We start from the raw sequence: 15,862 nt of genomic DNA, 5'->3' as shown, positions 1-15,862 counted from the left end.
ATGGTGATCACAGAGTGCATTTATTTCAGATTTGGAACAGTGGTTGGGAATTTCAGCTTGTCTCTCGGTGGTTGGTGGAAATCGCTGGGAGGTGGTGGGAGATCTGCTGTCATCCTGCAGCTTGTGCCACAAGCCCGTGCTTGTGGTTAAGCTGCTGGCTTTGAATTCTCTGTATCTGTATTAACTTCATTCAGGCATGAGTGACCTCTGAGCAGCAGGAATGTTATGGCCTTCCTCTTATATCCTCACAAAGGCTTCTGTGGAGTACTTAAAGTGTTTGTTCATGGTGATTCAGTCTCTTATATAACTCTGCTTTACTTAACTGGGATTTTACATTTCTTTTAGTTGCCTGAGAGGGATTTTTACTTCTAGGATTACTGAACAGTATGAGGAAGCCAGCTCTGCTGCAGTCAAAGTAATAGTATGATCTCTGTATCTGACTGCTTCCTTCCTGTGATCACTCAAAAGGCTGCTCAGTGGGAGAGCATGGTAATAGATGTCAGCTGCTTTTGGGTGTGGCAGTCATTTGCACCTGGCACCTTGATTGTTAACCACTATATTTTCTTTTCTTCTGTAACTTTCTGTCTTAACTGCTCTCGTCTCAGTTGCACTAGCCTGGCCTTAAAGCCAGCACAGAGAGCAATATGCTCCAAGAGCTTTCTGGGGGAGCTGATTTTTGCACTTGTCACCTGCTGCCATGCTTCATGCATGAAGGCTTGGATAAAAGGACAGAGAAAGTACAGACACTTTCCTTCTTTTCTCCTTTACAAGAAGATAGGACTGTATGAAACAGGTGCAGTGAAAGTGCTACTTCCTTTTTTATATCTCTGTCCTGCAGAAATGGCTTTCCCTTCCCCCTTATGTGATGCCTAAAAAAACTACTTGCCATGTCTTAGACACTAATCAACCCGGTTTCCCAGGGCTGCAACACTGCTCTTGCAGAGAGTAGCAGAGCTAAGAGAGAGCTTTGCAATTTTGGAAGATGGAGAGTTGAAAGATACCAAGGGACAGACAAAGAGAGGACAAGAATAAATGAAAATTTGAAGTAACAATAGTAGAGATTATCTTGAATTCAAAGAGGTCCTGGACACAGCTGATATTGCAGGCCTTTTGTAATAAATGGAGGAAGGGGAAGCAGGGTGGGACTGGGATTTAGCTGCTTGGGAAGGGTTGCTGAGAGTTAGAAACAAGAAGAAACTCACCTGAAGGAAACCCTGCTAGGATCTTCAAAGATGTGCCCTTTGAGCAAGTGTAGCATCCACAGGAAGGCAGAGGAGCTGCATGTTAGCTTTGTTCTTTCCATATGCCTTATAGCTTTAAACAAAAATAACTCCAAACAACTGGTCTCTCATGGATGTGTTCCATAAGAGTGTGACTTACCTGTAGCTACTTCACAAAAAAGGCTTGCAGCAAAAAAAAAAAAAAAAAAAAAGTGATTAAAAAGGGGAGGAGAAAAAAATTTCACAGAAATATTAGGGAAACACTAAGTTGTATATAAGCAGGTTCAACCCTATCATATCCAGCCCTGCTAGAAATGAGATGTGCTATTCACACCTCATACTAGGAGGAATTATGAGTTTATTAAACCCCTGGCAACGACGGGGTAAGCCCCATCTACCTACCACAAGAGGAGCATGGATATAGACCTGAAAGGGCTTTTCAGTGCTCCAGAGTGGCTGTAGTTAAGGAACACATCATGGACAAAAGTGAATTATGGGCAATGAAGATTACAGCTCTCAAAGCAGAGCATGGCATCATCTTTTATATGCTGATCAAGTACAATACCAGCTGGACTGTTTTGAAATAGAAGTAGCTATAAACCATCAAGCTAAAGGATTTGAGGTACTCATTCTGTTCTGTGAGCTGCTTGGTAGCCATGGAAGTGCTGCACACATCTTACAGAGAGAGCTTTATTTCATTTCTCTTTCCTTAACCTAAAAAATGAAGCTGTATACATGGAAACCAAATACATGGACAAGAGAATAATAAAGGAGCATGTGTGTGAAAAGAAAGATAAGGTAAAGCACAGCATGTTCCTGCAGAATCTGGCAGCAGAAGGACAATGTGAAAGCAAAATAGTTTGCTGACAAACTAGAAAGACAAGGTTATTGATGCCTCTGAGAAAATACTCCCACAACAAACTGGAGCCTCAGATCCACTTGGCAGACAGATGGCACTGGGACTGTTTGATACCTGATGGAAATGCTTAGCACTGAGTTTTCCCATGCCAGCCGTTTTCACCACACTTACAAAAGTGTGTGCCTCAAGCTTTGTTCCCAAAGAGTTGTATGTACCACCTGGGTCCTGCAGAAAACATCTGCTGAATTAGTTGTAAGCAAAACTTAAACAGTCTTCATTCCAAGTTGTTGTCTTCAGGGCAGTCTGGTCTCTCACTCCAGCTGCTTTGGCAGTGGCACCTGGAAAAGGACAGTAAATATTAGGAGGAGGAAATGTCTTATTTCCCAAGCCAGTTTAATTTTGTATAAACCTTCAGAAACTGTAACAAGATCAAAAATACACCAGCTGGGTGATCCAAGGAGCTCTGGGTGGGAATTTTCTTGTCTGTAATTCCCCACTTGCTGTTTGTGATGCTTAATGCCCAATAAATCAGTTTGAAATGAGTCCCACCAAGGAGAGAAAAAACACCCAGCTCAGCTCAAGCAGCAAAACCCCAGTTTAGAGAGGAAGCTGAGGCAAATAAGGAGTGACCAAGATCACACAAGCAGGTGAGAATAAAACCCTGATGCCCGAAGTGCTCTGTGCCAGTGACAGAAGACCACCACCAAATGAAAAAGAACCCTCATGTGTCCTTTGCATGGGCTGGGGTAGCAATTGTTACCTGGGCCAATTAGGATGGATCATGAACTGAGCACCCCAAATCCTCCAGCCCTCGTTTATGAAAACCTCCCAAGAATTTTTGGGGAATGGCTGGGATTCACTATTGTTTCCTGGCACCTGGCAGCACACTTAAGGTGTCTTAAGTACTACTGTGTAAAGTGAGGGCTGTGCCTGGCACAAGCTCCCTCCATCTTCCTGACAAGAGGCAGCAGTGATGGACCAACCTGCCACCACAAGCAGCATCTTGGTGTGCACAGATAAATCGTGACCTTTGTGAGAGCAGGGCCTGTCATGTTAGACATTGCACTAAAATACAAAACACAGACTGAGGTCTAGAAAGGCCAGAAATGCCTTGAAGAGAGACCCTGACTACAGCCAAGTCAGACTGGCCAGCAGAACCCCACAGCTCCCAAATATAATTTGGGCACAGAATGGTCACATTAAACTTGGACCCAGGGTCAGAGGTCACCGCAGGACCTGCCCCTGCCAAAATTTCAGGATAACCTACTCTCTCTGGAATTAGTAAGGGAATAATTATTTCTGTGTAAGTATAAATGAAAGCAAAAATGTCCCCACTGTAAAAAAAGGTCAATAATAAAATAGGAATTATTAAATACTACTTGACCGTTATTAATTGCAAGGATTTTCTGCCCCCCTCCTCTAGCCTTAGCAACACAAACAGATGCATCAACACCACCAGCTACAAATAGAGCAGCCTGCTTTTAGTATTTCTGGAACATTGGTAAAATGCAAAAGAAATATAACATTTTAGGAAAGCAAAAGGTTAAATCTGGTGGCCAACATTGTGAGAAGGGGCTCATGAGTTTAGTAACCAAATAAGAGCATCACCAAGAGGCAGTTACTACCATCTGGGACTTCCCCTTCACATTAAGGATTTAAATTCACAGAATCACCACGGTTGGAAAAGACCTTCAAGATCAATGAGTCCAGCCAGGGCTACTACTACAGCATAGCTTCGAGCTTCAGTCAAAACAGACCAAAGGGAGGCAGTATCCCACCAGCACTGTACTGCAGATCCTTCTTGCTTCCCACAGCTTTCACCTGTAGGTACTTCTTGCTTCTCACAGCCTCAGCTTGGTGGGTTTGTGGCAGTGTTGAAGGAGTGGGGTTACTCTCCCCTGCCAGCCCAGGGGCTTAGCACCCACGGTGGAAGAAGACAGAAGCAGAGGAGTGTGGCCAACTGGAAACCCAGTTCCTCTGTGCAGTTCTTTAAGTGACCTTGGATGAGCTATTTTGCTGCCAGTGCTTCAGTCCATTCTCTACCAAATGGGTCAGGTGATTGTGCTGTCTTGTGTAAAGTGAGAGCTAAAGAAAATTATGGCTACTGAGAAGGGAAGCATGCCTTCTGTGGGAGACAGAGGACAGTCTAACGTGAAAAATGTCTGTTGCTCTCCTGAAACAACACCTTAAACCCCCAATTTTTCTGTCATAACTAATATGCTGTTCCTAGTGTGCTTACACTGATTTTTTTTGTTCTATTTGCCTCCTGAGTGAATTTCCTTTCTTCTACCTGCATGGATGCAGACAGGAATGGGTGCCTGCTGTCATTTCTCTGTGCAAGCCATGCCTTAGTGCTGCCAGGGCATACAACCACATGCATCCCAGGAATGGCAGTGTGATGCTACACCAGGTTCAGTTTGGGGCTCCTCACAACAAGGAGATCGAGGTGCTGGAACATGTCCAGAGAAGACCAACAAAGCTGGTGAAGGGTCTGGAGAACAGGGCTGGTGAGGAGCAGCTGAGGGAACTGGGGTGGTTTAGTCTGGAGAAGAGGAGGCTGAGGGATGAGCTCATTGCTGTATTGAGGTGGGTGCTGGTCTTTTCTCCCTATTATCAGGTGATATAACAGGATTAAATGGCCTGAAATTGCATGAGGGGAGGTTTAGGTTGGACATCAGGAAAAATTTCTTTGCTGCAGGAGTGGTCAGGCATTGGAACAAGCTGCCCATAGAAGTGTTGGAGTCCCTGTCCCTGGAAGTGTTCAAGAAACATGTGGACATGGCACTTGGGGACATGGTTTAATGGCCATGGTGGTGCTGGGTTGACAGCTGGACTTGATCTTGGAGGTATTTTCCCACCAAAACAATTGTATGATTCCATGCAATGTGATGACAACACACAATGTGCAGGTGCTTTTGCCAGCCCCACCAAGTGACACCAGAGCACGCCAGGGGCATGTGATTCCCTCCCAGCCCAGCCCCTGGCTAAGCACCTACCGGTTTGAGATAAGCGACATTACTCTGACGAATGTCGTTGAGCAGCTGATCTCTGGGGGTTATTTCCACCAGGGGAGGTGGCCTTCTCCTGGGAACTGGTTTAAGTGTTTTGATGACGTCTTTGAGGTTGGTTTTCTCAGTGGGTTCCACATACTCCGGCACAGGGGGTTTACGCTGAATCTTCTTCAGCTTAACCACTCTGAAGTTGACAGACTTCTCTCTGGATGGCTCCTCAGGGGCTGGCTGCCTCACGCTCTCCTGCCTTTTTCTCAGAGATGCAGCTGTGGGGACAGGTGGTTTCGGGGCTTGTGGGGGTTCATCCATCCTTGCATTGGGCAGTGGACCCCCCAGCATTTCCCACATCCCAGGAGGCAACCCAAGTCCGTTTTCCAGCATCGCTATCAACTCTCTCTGCTCTTTCATTTGCTGCTGCCTTTGCTCCTCCTGCCTCTTCTGCCTCTGCTTGTCCAGGTTTCTGCTGAGCAGGTTGGTCACCACCATCCTGGGCCCTGGCAGTTCGAAGTGATAGCCCATTTTGAGGAGGGTGGCGTTGGCTTTCAGCAGCCTGGCGATCTCCATCTCCGCTTGGTGGCCCAGCATGCTGCGCTGGTTGTGAAAGCGGAGCTCCGTCAGCGTCTCGTTGTACTGCAGGCACCTCATGATGGCAACGATCCCTTTGCCAGAGATGAAATTGGAGTCGATGTTGAGCGTGGTGATGCTCCGGTTCTCGCGCAGCATGTTGGCCAGCGCGAAGGCCACATTGTCGTCGGCCCCTACGTTGGCCAAGCTGAAGGTTTTGACATTCTTATTCTTTTTCATGGCGTTGACAAAGTCTATCAGCATTTCTTTGGGGACGTTCTCTATGTTGTTCAGGTTGAGCTCTTTCACATCTGGGTCGTTTTTTCGGACTTTCTCCAAATTCTCCTCTAAATTGGTTTGATTTCCTGAAGGTCTGGTGCTTAGCTTCATGAAGCTGGTATCCAGTGCCAACTTTTTGGGGATGTTTAATTTTGATATTTTCTTTTCGTTTGGTTTTTCTGCGGTTTCTGCTGATTCTGTATCTGGTTTCTTACTTATCTGATCACTTTGACCATTCTCATTGGTGTGAGTATCCTTTGTTTCTGATTCAGTCTCATCTTCCTCTTCATCCCCTTCCTCATTTTCATTGTCTTCCTGTTCTGCTTCTTCTTTCTCTTCCTCCTCATCTCTCTCCTTATCAACACCATCGTTCTTTGTCTTCTCAAATTGTGGTCTTGAGTCGGACAAGTACTCATTTTTGTAATGTCTCTCTTTTTCCTCTGGTGCCTTTCCACCAGCTGCCTCACCACTGCCATCAGCATTTCTTTCCATCTCCCCTGCAGCATTTCTCTGAGGAAGACAAAACCTCACAGTTGAAGTGATTGAACACAGCTTTGCCACATCAACTTTCTGCTCAAATAAACATGTAACAGCTGGATTTGGATATCTCTGCCCATACATCATTGAATAATCCTTTAAAGTGTCATCACCTGTAAGTCAGGGCTGTGCTGGCTTGCTTAGGAACATAGGAACAGTTGATCTTAAAGTGGTTACAAACCAGCTTCTCATCTTTGCCTATTAAATTAAATCCTGACAATTAAATCCTGTATGCATTTATTACTAGGTTAAGATGGTCCTTGAACTTTTCTGGGGGTTAAGTCTCTAATCCAAAGTCTCTTTATGGATTTTGTGTAACTGTTATCATTTCCTTGAGAAGACAGAATGTTTATTTCATATGCCACAAACCATTAGAGATCAGTCTTAACTGTTTGCTCAGCCCAAACAGGACACATAACTGTGAAATCATCCAGCAGGACATAATAAAGCTACTTGCTCTGGCACCTCTCAGAGCATCACAGCTTAAGCAGCACACCACTGAAGACAGAGGAAAATATTAGCTCATTTTTGAGTCCAGAGATAGGCAACTGGACTCTGCATGCAGCTCTTGTGAGGCAGTAGGGCTTCAACCATCAAAATAAAATTAGTTACAAACTTCCAACCTCTCTAGAGACTCTCCTAATTGCAATTCTTTTTTCAAGCACCTTTTGGTAGTGGATTCTCCATCACTGAGAAACACTAAAAAAGATCAACGTATTTTCCTAAAAGACATGCACTAGTTCAGGCAGGGCAATGCCATGGCTTTTGCATCACCAAAAGCTGGACAAAATGGTCACAAAACTACTTTCTGCCCTCAAGGCTGTGGTTCCTATCTGCTGTGACAGTAGAGAGGTTTAGTACAGGGAGCACTTGACCAGTTGTGAATGCAGCAGGCAGCTCTACACTCATATTCCAGATTTAACCTCAAAAGTGCCAAAAAACCTGGGAGTTTGAGGGTAACAGTGCTGCAGGAGGGGAAAAATCACAGATTTACTGCTCCCCACTGCCAAGGGCAGCTTATGTAGCCTGCTCTGGGAAGTCCATGATGTATGTGGTGTTGTGTATTAGCAACACCACTAGTGTTTAAGAAAAGATAAATGAGTATCAGTTGCTTCAACTTAAAGGTAAATGAATACCAGTTACTTCCACTTCACTTAGGTGGAGTAACATCACCAGACACTTCAATTTAACTTAGGTTAAAACACATGGATGTACTTTTGTCTAGCAAAGTTTCCATTTTATTAACCTATTTTTAAGTGTGGCCCTCATCCTGAAAAATGAGCATGGACCTTAGCTTTATTTCAGAGTTGTAGTAATAGTAGAATAAATTTATATTCTGTATTAAAAAGAGTTGGACCAGTTCCTGGAATTTGTGTACTTGGTCATTAGTGAATTTTTCACATTGTTAAAATACAGGATTTGAGGGTGTGTCCAGTATGACCTTAAATTGTGTTAATTAATTAGTTTAATAAATATGATTCCTAGGGAAAAATTAATATAGAATTGTTACATCCACCGAGTTCAACAAATTTCAGTCACATTCTCCAAACTGATTTTATAACAGTTTCTCACTCATTTGCTTTACTGAAACACTGTTAGGATTTTCTTACATGAAAAAAACTTAAGCAAATATTTCAGAAAAGCAATTTTTAAGAAATTACTAACCCTGATGTCAGCCCAAGCTGGATCCTGACACGGCTGAGGCTTTAAGGATGAATTTCAATTTGTTTGCACCATACCTTATATGTAAGGGATGGCAGCAGAGGCAAGGTAAAGTGTTAGAGCTATAAAACAGATCCCACAGCAAATGCAAAATAAATATTTGTGATTTGTTTTTGCTCATTACCTCAGAAGGCAAGAGGGTGACGGGGACTCTTTCATCCTCGAGCATGCGTCTGGATGCCTTCTGCCAGTACAGGTAGTCAACCAGGGACCTGTGGTCAAAGCTCCCCGTGGGAGGTTTCTCTGTCTGATCCCTCTGTATCATCCCAGTTGGGACTTCGGGGTCTGGGGCCATGACTTCCATCTCAGACTGCAGCTCCTTTAGCTCCTCAGGAGACAGGTTGGCCAGGATTTCATCTTCATCAATGTCCTCAGGACACACTTCTTCATCAGAGTTCTGGCTGAATTCAGACATGTTTGTTCTTCTCTCCTTCCTCTAGTACTTTTTAAATCTAAAGAGAAAGGTAAATTTTAAAGGTATATTTATTCCCCCCTCACTAGCAGTAGTTCATTCTGTTAAATCAACAACTTCATGTTTTGGTCATGAGCTGTGGCAGCTCTTGGTCTCACTGTGGGAGAAAGACTGTGCAGCTAAGGCTATATTAAGCTGCACTTGGCTGGATAAAGAGAATTTATGGCGATGCTGCCATGCTCCATTTTCAGCAACCTGTCAGCTGTGCAAGCCCTTCTGACATTTCAGTGCAGCTGGTGTGGCCCCCATTGAGCCAGGCAGGAGACAGCCATTTTCTAGAGGTTCTTGGAACACTACTCCTTCCAATGCCTCAATCCATACTATAAGCATCATAGGTGGGTGGAGGGACGTTCATGGTACCTGCAAGATGTGTGGCTGACATTGTCGTGGAGAGGGGATGCCTTCACTACAGACATTCTGTACTGTGGGAAGTATCAGCAGAAGGTTTCTCTATCTATAATGTCTCAGACATCTCAAAAGTGCTGGGACCTGCAGGATCTCCACCACCTTTAGCCAGGTGAAAACCCTGACAGAATATTGCAGGTGGGTTTGGTGCGAGAGCATCCATCACACAATTGAGGAGCTCTCCCAAATGGCAGATCCTGGTTAAAGTAAAATCCTCCAAGATGGAAAAAAGGCAAGAGAGCAGTTGGTAACACGCACATCTTGTGTTTGGGGGCAGGGGTCAACGTGAGGATGGGCATCAGCCCTTTGAACCAGCCTTAGGGAGCAGTTCCCCATAGCATTTCCCACAGCACATCCATGCCCTGTTTCTTGACTGGCCTGTTTCTATCATGAACATTATTTGCACTGTCAACAGATCTTGGCTAACAGTCTAGCCTCTTCCTACTTTTTACCCCTTTATTTATTTATTTACAGAAAAAACAAGCAACTAAAAAGATTTACTTTGCTCATATTTGTAGACCTGTTGTAACTCTTTCCTGCAAGAGTGGTCAGGCATTGGAACAGGCTGCTCAAGGAGGTCATAGTGTCACTGTCCTTGGATGTGTTCAAAAAACATGGACATGGTTTAATGGCCATGCTCTTTGGACTCAATGATCTTAGAGGTCTTTTCCAGCCAAAATGATTCTATAACAAGATTGCTTGAAATCCTTTTCTTTTTTACTAAGTGTCCATTCCAGCTAAGAAGCATCCTCCTTCTCTCTTCAGAATATTTTACAGGCTGCCAAATTTACAGGCAAACCAGAAAGCCATATCTCCATCACCACTGTGCTCATGGCTGCTTTGTAAAGGCAGAGTAGCATGAGTGGGTAATTTTTGCTCTCTGGTGCAATTTCAGTATGCTGCAGTTTGGGCTGCTTGCTGTTTTAGGAAGATTTCCTCTAATAATTGCAAATATTCTTTGCAAGGGAGATCAAATCAAGTCCTCACCTTGCAGCTGTGAACTTTTCTTTCATGGGAAAGAAACTGCAGGCAAGAGGCTGCAAAATCAAACCCCACCAATTTTTTTAAGCCATATTTCTTGTTGTAGTCTCAGCCAGGCTCTGCTGGAGTCGGCCAGCATCAAAATCATCTCTGCATGGTGATGGCCTCTCTCTGCTGTGTTTTGTAACAAGAAACACAGTGTTCAAAGCCCTATTAACCTCTGTTAAAAAGCCATTATCCAAAGGTCCTCATTTAATTATGGCTGTTACACCATAGGGAAGAGGGCAAAAACTTGAGAACACTCTAAGTGTTAAAGGGAAAAAAATAACAAAAACCCAAGCCAAGAATGTAATGGCTCCATCTGTCCCTTTGGTACTTCAGGGGACATCCTTATTTTATATTATGCAGTAGCAAGCACAACAGCAGACCCACACATCAATCCATCTGGTCTAGCAGCTTTAACCCCCAGCATTTGCTGTCCAGAAGGGAGTCCATAAATGGTTTCCTGATGTTATCAAATAAATCAATGCTCTTTGGGAGCCGGTATGTTATTCTCCCAAACCATGCTGTTTGGGTCACAGAAGCTGTCTCTTCAGTGGTTACTTATCACTTGCTAATTTCTTGACTGTAAATAAAGCCCCTGGGCAGCTTCTTGTATTTCCATGATCTTCAGCCAGGCCATCCTGGGCCACGGTCTTGCCAGATCTGCTAAGTTAAGTAGGGTCAAACCCAGGAAGTCCTCTTGAGAAGGAAAACAACGATACTGGGAACACTATCAGGTATTTAAAAAGCAATTTTTCTTCTAAGTAGAGATATATCACTTGTGGATGCCATGATTGGGAAACACTATACTTCTGGAATCAATGCCTTCTCCATCAGATGCAAAGCAAAGGGTAGCCCAGTGACACCTCTCCTGGTGACACGGGTGCTAATCCTACTGATTTCCAAGGTGGGTATCACATTTTGCCTACTTTAGGTTTCCTCCATAAATTACCTTGATTTCAGGACTCACTTCCTTCTCTAACACGTTGCTTGGTGGTTTTGGAGTGCTGGAAGCAGCACATTAAGGCACCAAATGACACCATGCAGGCTGGGGACACATTCTTGGCCAAATCTAGGAGTCTTTTCCAAGGCCAAACTCCCATCTTCTTCCCAATAACCTTTATGAGTATTCCTCTCAGAGCTTTCCAAAAGAGTCACTTATTCCTCAACCTTCATTAAGACAGGAAAGCCACTTCCACTGTTGGCACTTGCTATTTTCACACCAGTTTGATACTTGCTCAGGAATCCCTGGATAATAAGCTGCTGCATGAGGCACTCTGTTACTGAATGCCCAAGAGCTGTGCCAGCAGCAACGCTCAAAGCCTAAGCAGAAGGCAAAAGGAACCTGCAGTGATCACAAAGTGATTCCTATGGGTAGCAACTCACAATTCATGTTAAGTAGGGACCTAACAAATGTTAAATGCAAGCAGCTCAGGGGCAAACTGATAGAAGACAAGATCTGCTCTTGGTAACAACCAATTCACACTTCCTGCTCACTGGTACTCACATGTGGAGGAGCTCTTGCCTGAAGCCCAGCAGGTTGGTGTGCTGGATTGTTTCACATCATCCATTTTTCTCATTCATGCATTTTCTTCAAAGCTTCCAACCTATCTCTCCTGCAACCAAAAGAGTTGACAAGCTTGTAACTGAAATATCAAGATGGCCTGACCACTGTGTCACTATCTGATGTGAAGCAGGCCATCAAACCATGCTTCAAGTGCCTAAACCATGTTCTGGTTTTAAGGTAACTGATAGGACACATGCTGGTGCCAAACTGAGAGCAATTTCTATAATGTTGGCTTTCTTTTTTTCCTTTTTTTTTTTTTCCCTCACAAGACCCACACATTGATTCTCAGTTATTATCAATCCATGGCATTTCCAAGTGCCAAGGCATTAGCTGGAGAATGTGCCTGTGTAACACAACCTTACATCACTGGGTAGAAACTTGTAGGCTTGATGGGGCAGTCTAAAATTGACAATCAGTAGCATACACCAAGAATGTCCAGAGATGCAGTGTAAGGCAATCTGGGGATTATAAAGGGTCAGATGATGAGATCTTAACAATAACAACAACTAAGTAACGAAGGCAATCATAGAGAGACACCCTGTGGGAAAAACACCAGGGATCATGTTGGAAAAAAACCCCAACCCACCACACCTCCAAACTGTTGCAGATATAAATACCTCAGATTAAGTTTGATGCTTAAATAGAGTCAGGACAGCTGACTTTTGAAACATGTGCCCAAGTCAATTGACAGGGAGCTGCGAAGTCCAGCCCTTGAGGGAAGTGGCAGGCAGGGTGGCATGGGGATAGGGTGGAACATCAGGGACAGGGCTGTGAGCCACCTCTCACCCATCCCTGTGGTCTCCAAATCACCACATCTGACTGTATTGAGGTCTGGTGGCTTCCTTCCACCCCAAAAGGAGTAAGTGGAGCTGCATGTCCTGTTTCAGTGGGACCTGGATGCTTCTAATTTGGCCCCAAAAATATATTAAAAAAAAAATTGAAATCATGACATTAATTTTTAGTTTCCATTTTCAGAGAAGTCTGAAAGCAGCTACACTGGGCGACCACATTACTCGTCATCCACATTACTCATTACAGGGAAAAGAAAACTTCAAAATGCATGGGGAGAAAAGGGGAGCATGGAGGGGACTTCGGTTGTGTCTCTTCTCTCTTGTATTCGGTGATAGAATGAGAGGAAAAGGCCTGAAATTGTGTCAAGGGAGGTTTAGGTTGAATATTAGGAAAGATTTCTTTCCTGAAAGGGTGGTCAGGCATTGGAAGAGGCTGCCCAGGAGGCTGTTGGAGTCACCATCCTTGGAGGTCTTCCAGAAACGTGTAGACATGGCACTGTGGGACATGGTGTTTAATGGACAAGATGATATTAAGTTGATGGTTGGACCACTTCAAAAAGATCATCTAAAACCTCATTATGGGGCAAGAGACAGCTCCAAACATGAATGCTGACAGTGCCATCGTGCTACTGGGGGCCTGTGGATGACACTGAATGCAAGTGATGCAGTCCACAGGGGGCTGGGCTGAGCCAGGGTAAACATTTCCCCCATTCAGAATCAAAACTGGTTCCAAGTTTCACCCTCAAAGCCCAGGTTTCTGTGCTTGCTTGCCAATGAACAATGCTACAACTCACACCCACCCCCTTGCCAATATAGATACACCCCTTTTCTTACTGACCACTTTTTAAAGTGGCTTGAGCAGCACTCCCATTAGAGGACACCTGATGTCTCTTTTCACCATGCTTGTGGACAAAGCAGCAGGTCTGTGGTGACAAGAGGGAGTTTCTGCTCCCAGATATAATTTACAGCATGATCATAGGCAAAACACTGAAATACTCAGCATTAGTTATGTCCCTGCTAACTTGGTGTTTTCCTTTCCCAGCCCATGGTATTTATGTGACTTTGGTAAAGCACTTCCAAATACCTGAACATGTTCAGCCCTGGGTCGTGGTTCCTTGCCTCATCTTCCCAAAGAACTGAGCTAACAGCTGCCAAACAGATGAAAACCAGCTGGCAATGAATGAAAATGCATCTGTGAGAGACCAGGAACAATTTTGTTATTGTATGGGGAGCAGACAATTCATGAGGGGCGTTGGAGGTTTGACCACAACTTCAGGGACAGAGCTATGGCTCTGCTTGGGAGTTTTCACTGATGTGCAAAACTGAAATGTGCTCTGAGCTGCCCTGATGTGTTTTCACCTGCTTTGGGACAGAGCTGATACTGCTTATGGCCATCAAAGAGGGACACACCCACCCTGTGTCAGGGACTGCCTGGGGACAGAGACCCTGGGCAGTACTGGTTTGTTTGATGGCCACAGCTTGCCTGTAACACAAGGCAGCAGAGGTGGACACAGGGCTGAATCGCAGACTGCACATGGGCATTACATGGGGCACTTACTATTATTATCCCAAATCTGTGTGCAAGACAAGCCCAGGCACAGAGATTCAATACTTTGCATCAGAAGTGCAAGCCTGGACCCTCAGAGAAGACATTCATTCTCTTCACAGTCTGCAGAACCACCTACCTGTGGCAGCACATGCAATTTATCTATGCTCTGGGTTTTCACAGCAGAGCCTCAGAAGTGACCAGAGCCTCACATTGAAACCAGTAGCTAGAGTGAAACTTCAAAATGTCCTTTCTCTGTCTCAACCTCATAGTTCCCCTCCAAATGTTGCATGACAGCACTATTAAATCAGAACAGAAATAACACAACACCAGGGACTCCTCAAGGAGTGATAGCCATAATCACAGCCTTCTGAATGAGCAATTGTCTTCATGTTCATGAGACAGTGAATTCAGCACCAGCCAGGCCAGGTAAGAAATGGAGTCATTCTAGGAAACAAAATCACCCTTCACATTAAACACTGGGGGTACCTTTCTTCTACAGCACCCAAATCTATCACAGTCCCATGCCTTGTATCCATCCAGCCACTGAAGCACACCCATGGGCGAGGATTCCAGCAAAGCCATGGGAGGATTTTGTTAGGTACACATGGGCCACGTCCTTCCCTAACCTCAGCGTGGGAACAGGTGGAAGGTTTTCTTCTAGAGTTACTCCAGCTGAGCCTTGGCTGGCTGCAAACTCTTCTCCATCTGCAGCTCTTCGATGACACTCTAATGATTAAATATAAATTGAGTTTCATGCCTGCTGCACTCGAGCTGGGCAGGAGATGCCCTGGGCACCAGAGCACGTCCCTCTGCTGACGAGGACTTGCTGAAGGATTTATGGCGATTCCCTCATGAGGGACAGACAAGGATAATGAAGTTGGATGGATGGCAAGGAGCTGCTTCTTGGTTAAATATCTTGCTTCTCTTTTGTGAAGGTCCTTGACCTGTCCTGTGTCCTCCTGGGCTACCAGCACTGGTCACAACCACACCATCCCTCTTCCGAGGAGGAAACCTCACATCAGGTTTGACTGACTGCAATCACAGCGTGGGGCAATTGTCTTTGATGATAAATCCTGCCCTGGGAGATGATCCACATGGTTCTGAATTTCTGACTAACAACTGTGAGGAGAAGGTCCAAGTCCTGGGGGTGATGCACCAGGCAGGATGTTACCACCCTTCCCCCACTGGTAGCATGGGCATCACTGCAAGGCTGGGAATGGGAGAATGACTTTGGAAAGCTCTGCCAGGCACTGTGGACACAAGGCACGTGTCCTGGTATGCAAGGGTGCTGGGGTAGTACATGACAGGAGAGGGCAGGTGGAGGAGAACATTAAAGGGGAGGGAAAGAAGGTGGTGACAATGCAGTAAATGTAGAGTTGCCTCTTCTTCCCCTACAGTGGGATCAATTCTGAGGTCCTAACACTGAGGACAGAGAGCAACCAAAGTTTCCAAAGTCCAAATCACACATAGGTGTGGGCAAGGACCATTACTGGAACCACCACCCACAACAAAATCCATCATACAAACTTTATAGCTGAAAACACTAATGGACACCATGTGCAGCCCCACCCCTGCCCCCAGCAACACCATCTATGCCAGGATGAAAGTGAAGCAGCAAACATCCATATAGACAGAGTTGCCCAAATTACATAAAGCCAAATACTAACTGATTCCCAGCTCTGCAGCTGGTGCCACCAGCCTGGTGCCTCCAGCAGAAGAATAAGGGCAAGCACAGGGGACATGGCAGGGAAAGACACAAAACCCAGTAAAGTATGATGAGAAAGAGCTCAAAGTACTATTGATATCTTCACATACTTGCAAAATAAAATAAATGGGCTTCCCCCCTCATCATATTTATCTCAA

At 44.9% G+C, this 15,862-nt stretch overlaps 1 protein-coding gene across 1 annotated transcript; it reads right to left on the bottom strand.

The window, feature by feature from the left end:
* Positions 1-2,390: 2,390 nt before the first annotated feature.
* LMOD3 (leiomodin 3) lies at positions 2,391-8,607 on the bottom strand. Its single transcript, XM_054387429.1, has 3 exons — positions 8,317-8,607; positions 5,076-6,443; positions 2,391-2,417 (listed from the first exon to the last, which is right to left on the bottom strand). The coding sequence occupies exons 1-3, from the start codon at positions 8,605-8,607 to the stop codon at positions 2,391-2,393; spliced, it is 1,686 nt and encodes a 561-aa protein (XP_054243404.1).
* Positions 8,608-15,862: the final 7,255 nt, after the last annotated feature.

This window comes from Indicator indicator, chromosome 15 (assembly GCF_027791375.1).
Source record: "Indicator indicator isolate 239-I01 chromosome 15, UM_Iind_1.1, whole genome shotgun sequence".
In the NCBI taxonomy this organism is placed as follows: Eukaryota; Metazoa; Chordata; class Aves; order Piciformes; family Indicatoridae; genus Indicator; species Indicator indicator.
Note: the sequence above shows the minus strand (reverse complement) of the source record. Positions and strands in the feature narration are given on the sequence as shown.

Coding starts and splice junctions, on each gene's coding strand:
- LMOD3 (XM_054387429.1), bottom strand. CDS start 8,607: ATGTCTGAATTCAGCCAGAACTCTGATGAAGAAGTGTGTCCTGAGGAC. Junction 6,444..8,316: donor TCACCCTCTTGCCTTCTGAG/GTAATGAGCAAA, acceptor TGTCTTCCTCAG/AGAAATGCTGCAGGGGAGAT. Junction 2,418..5,075: donor ATGTCGCTTATCTCAAACCG/GTAGGTGCTTAG, acceptor GTCCTTTTCCAG/GTGCCACTGCCAAAGCAGCT.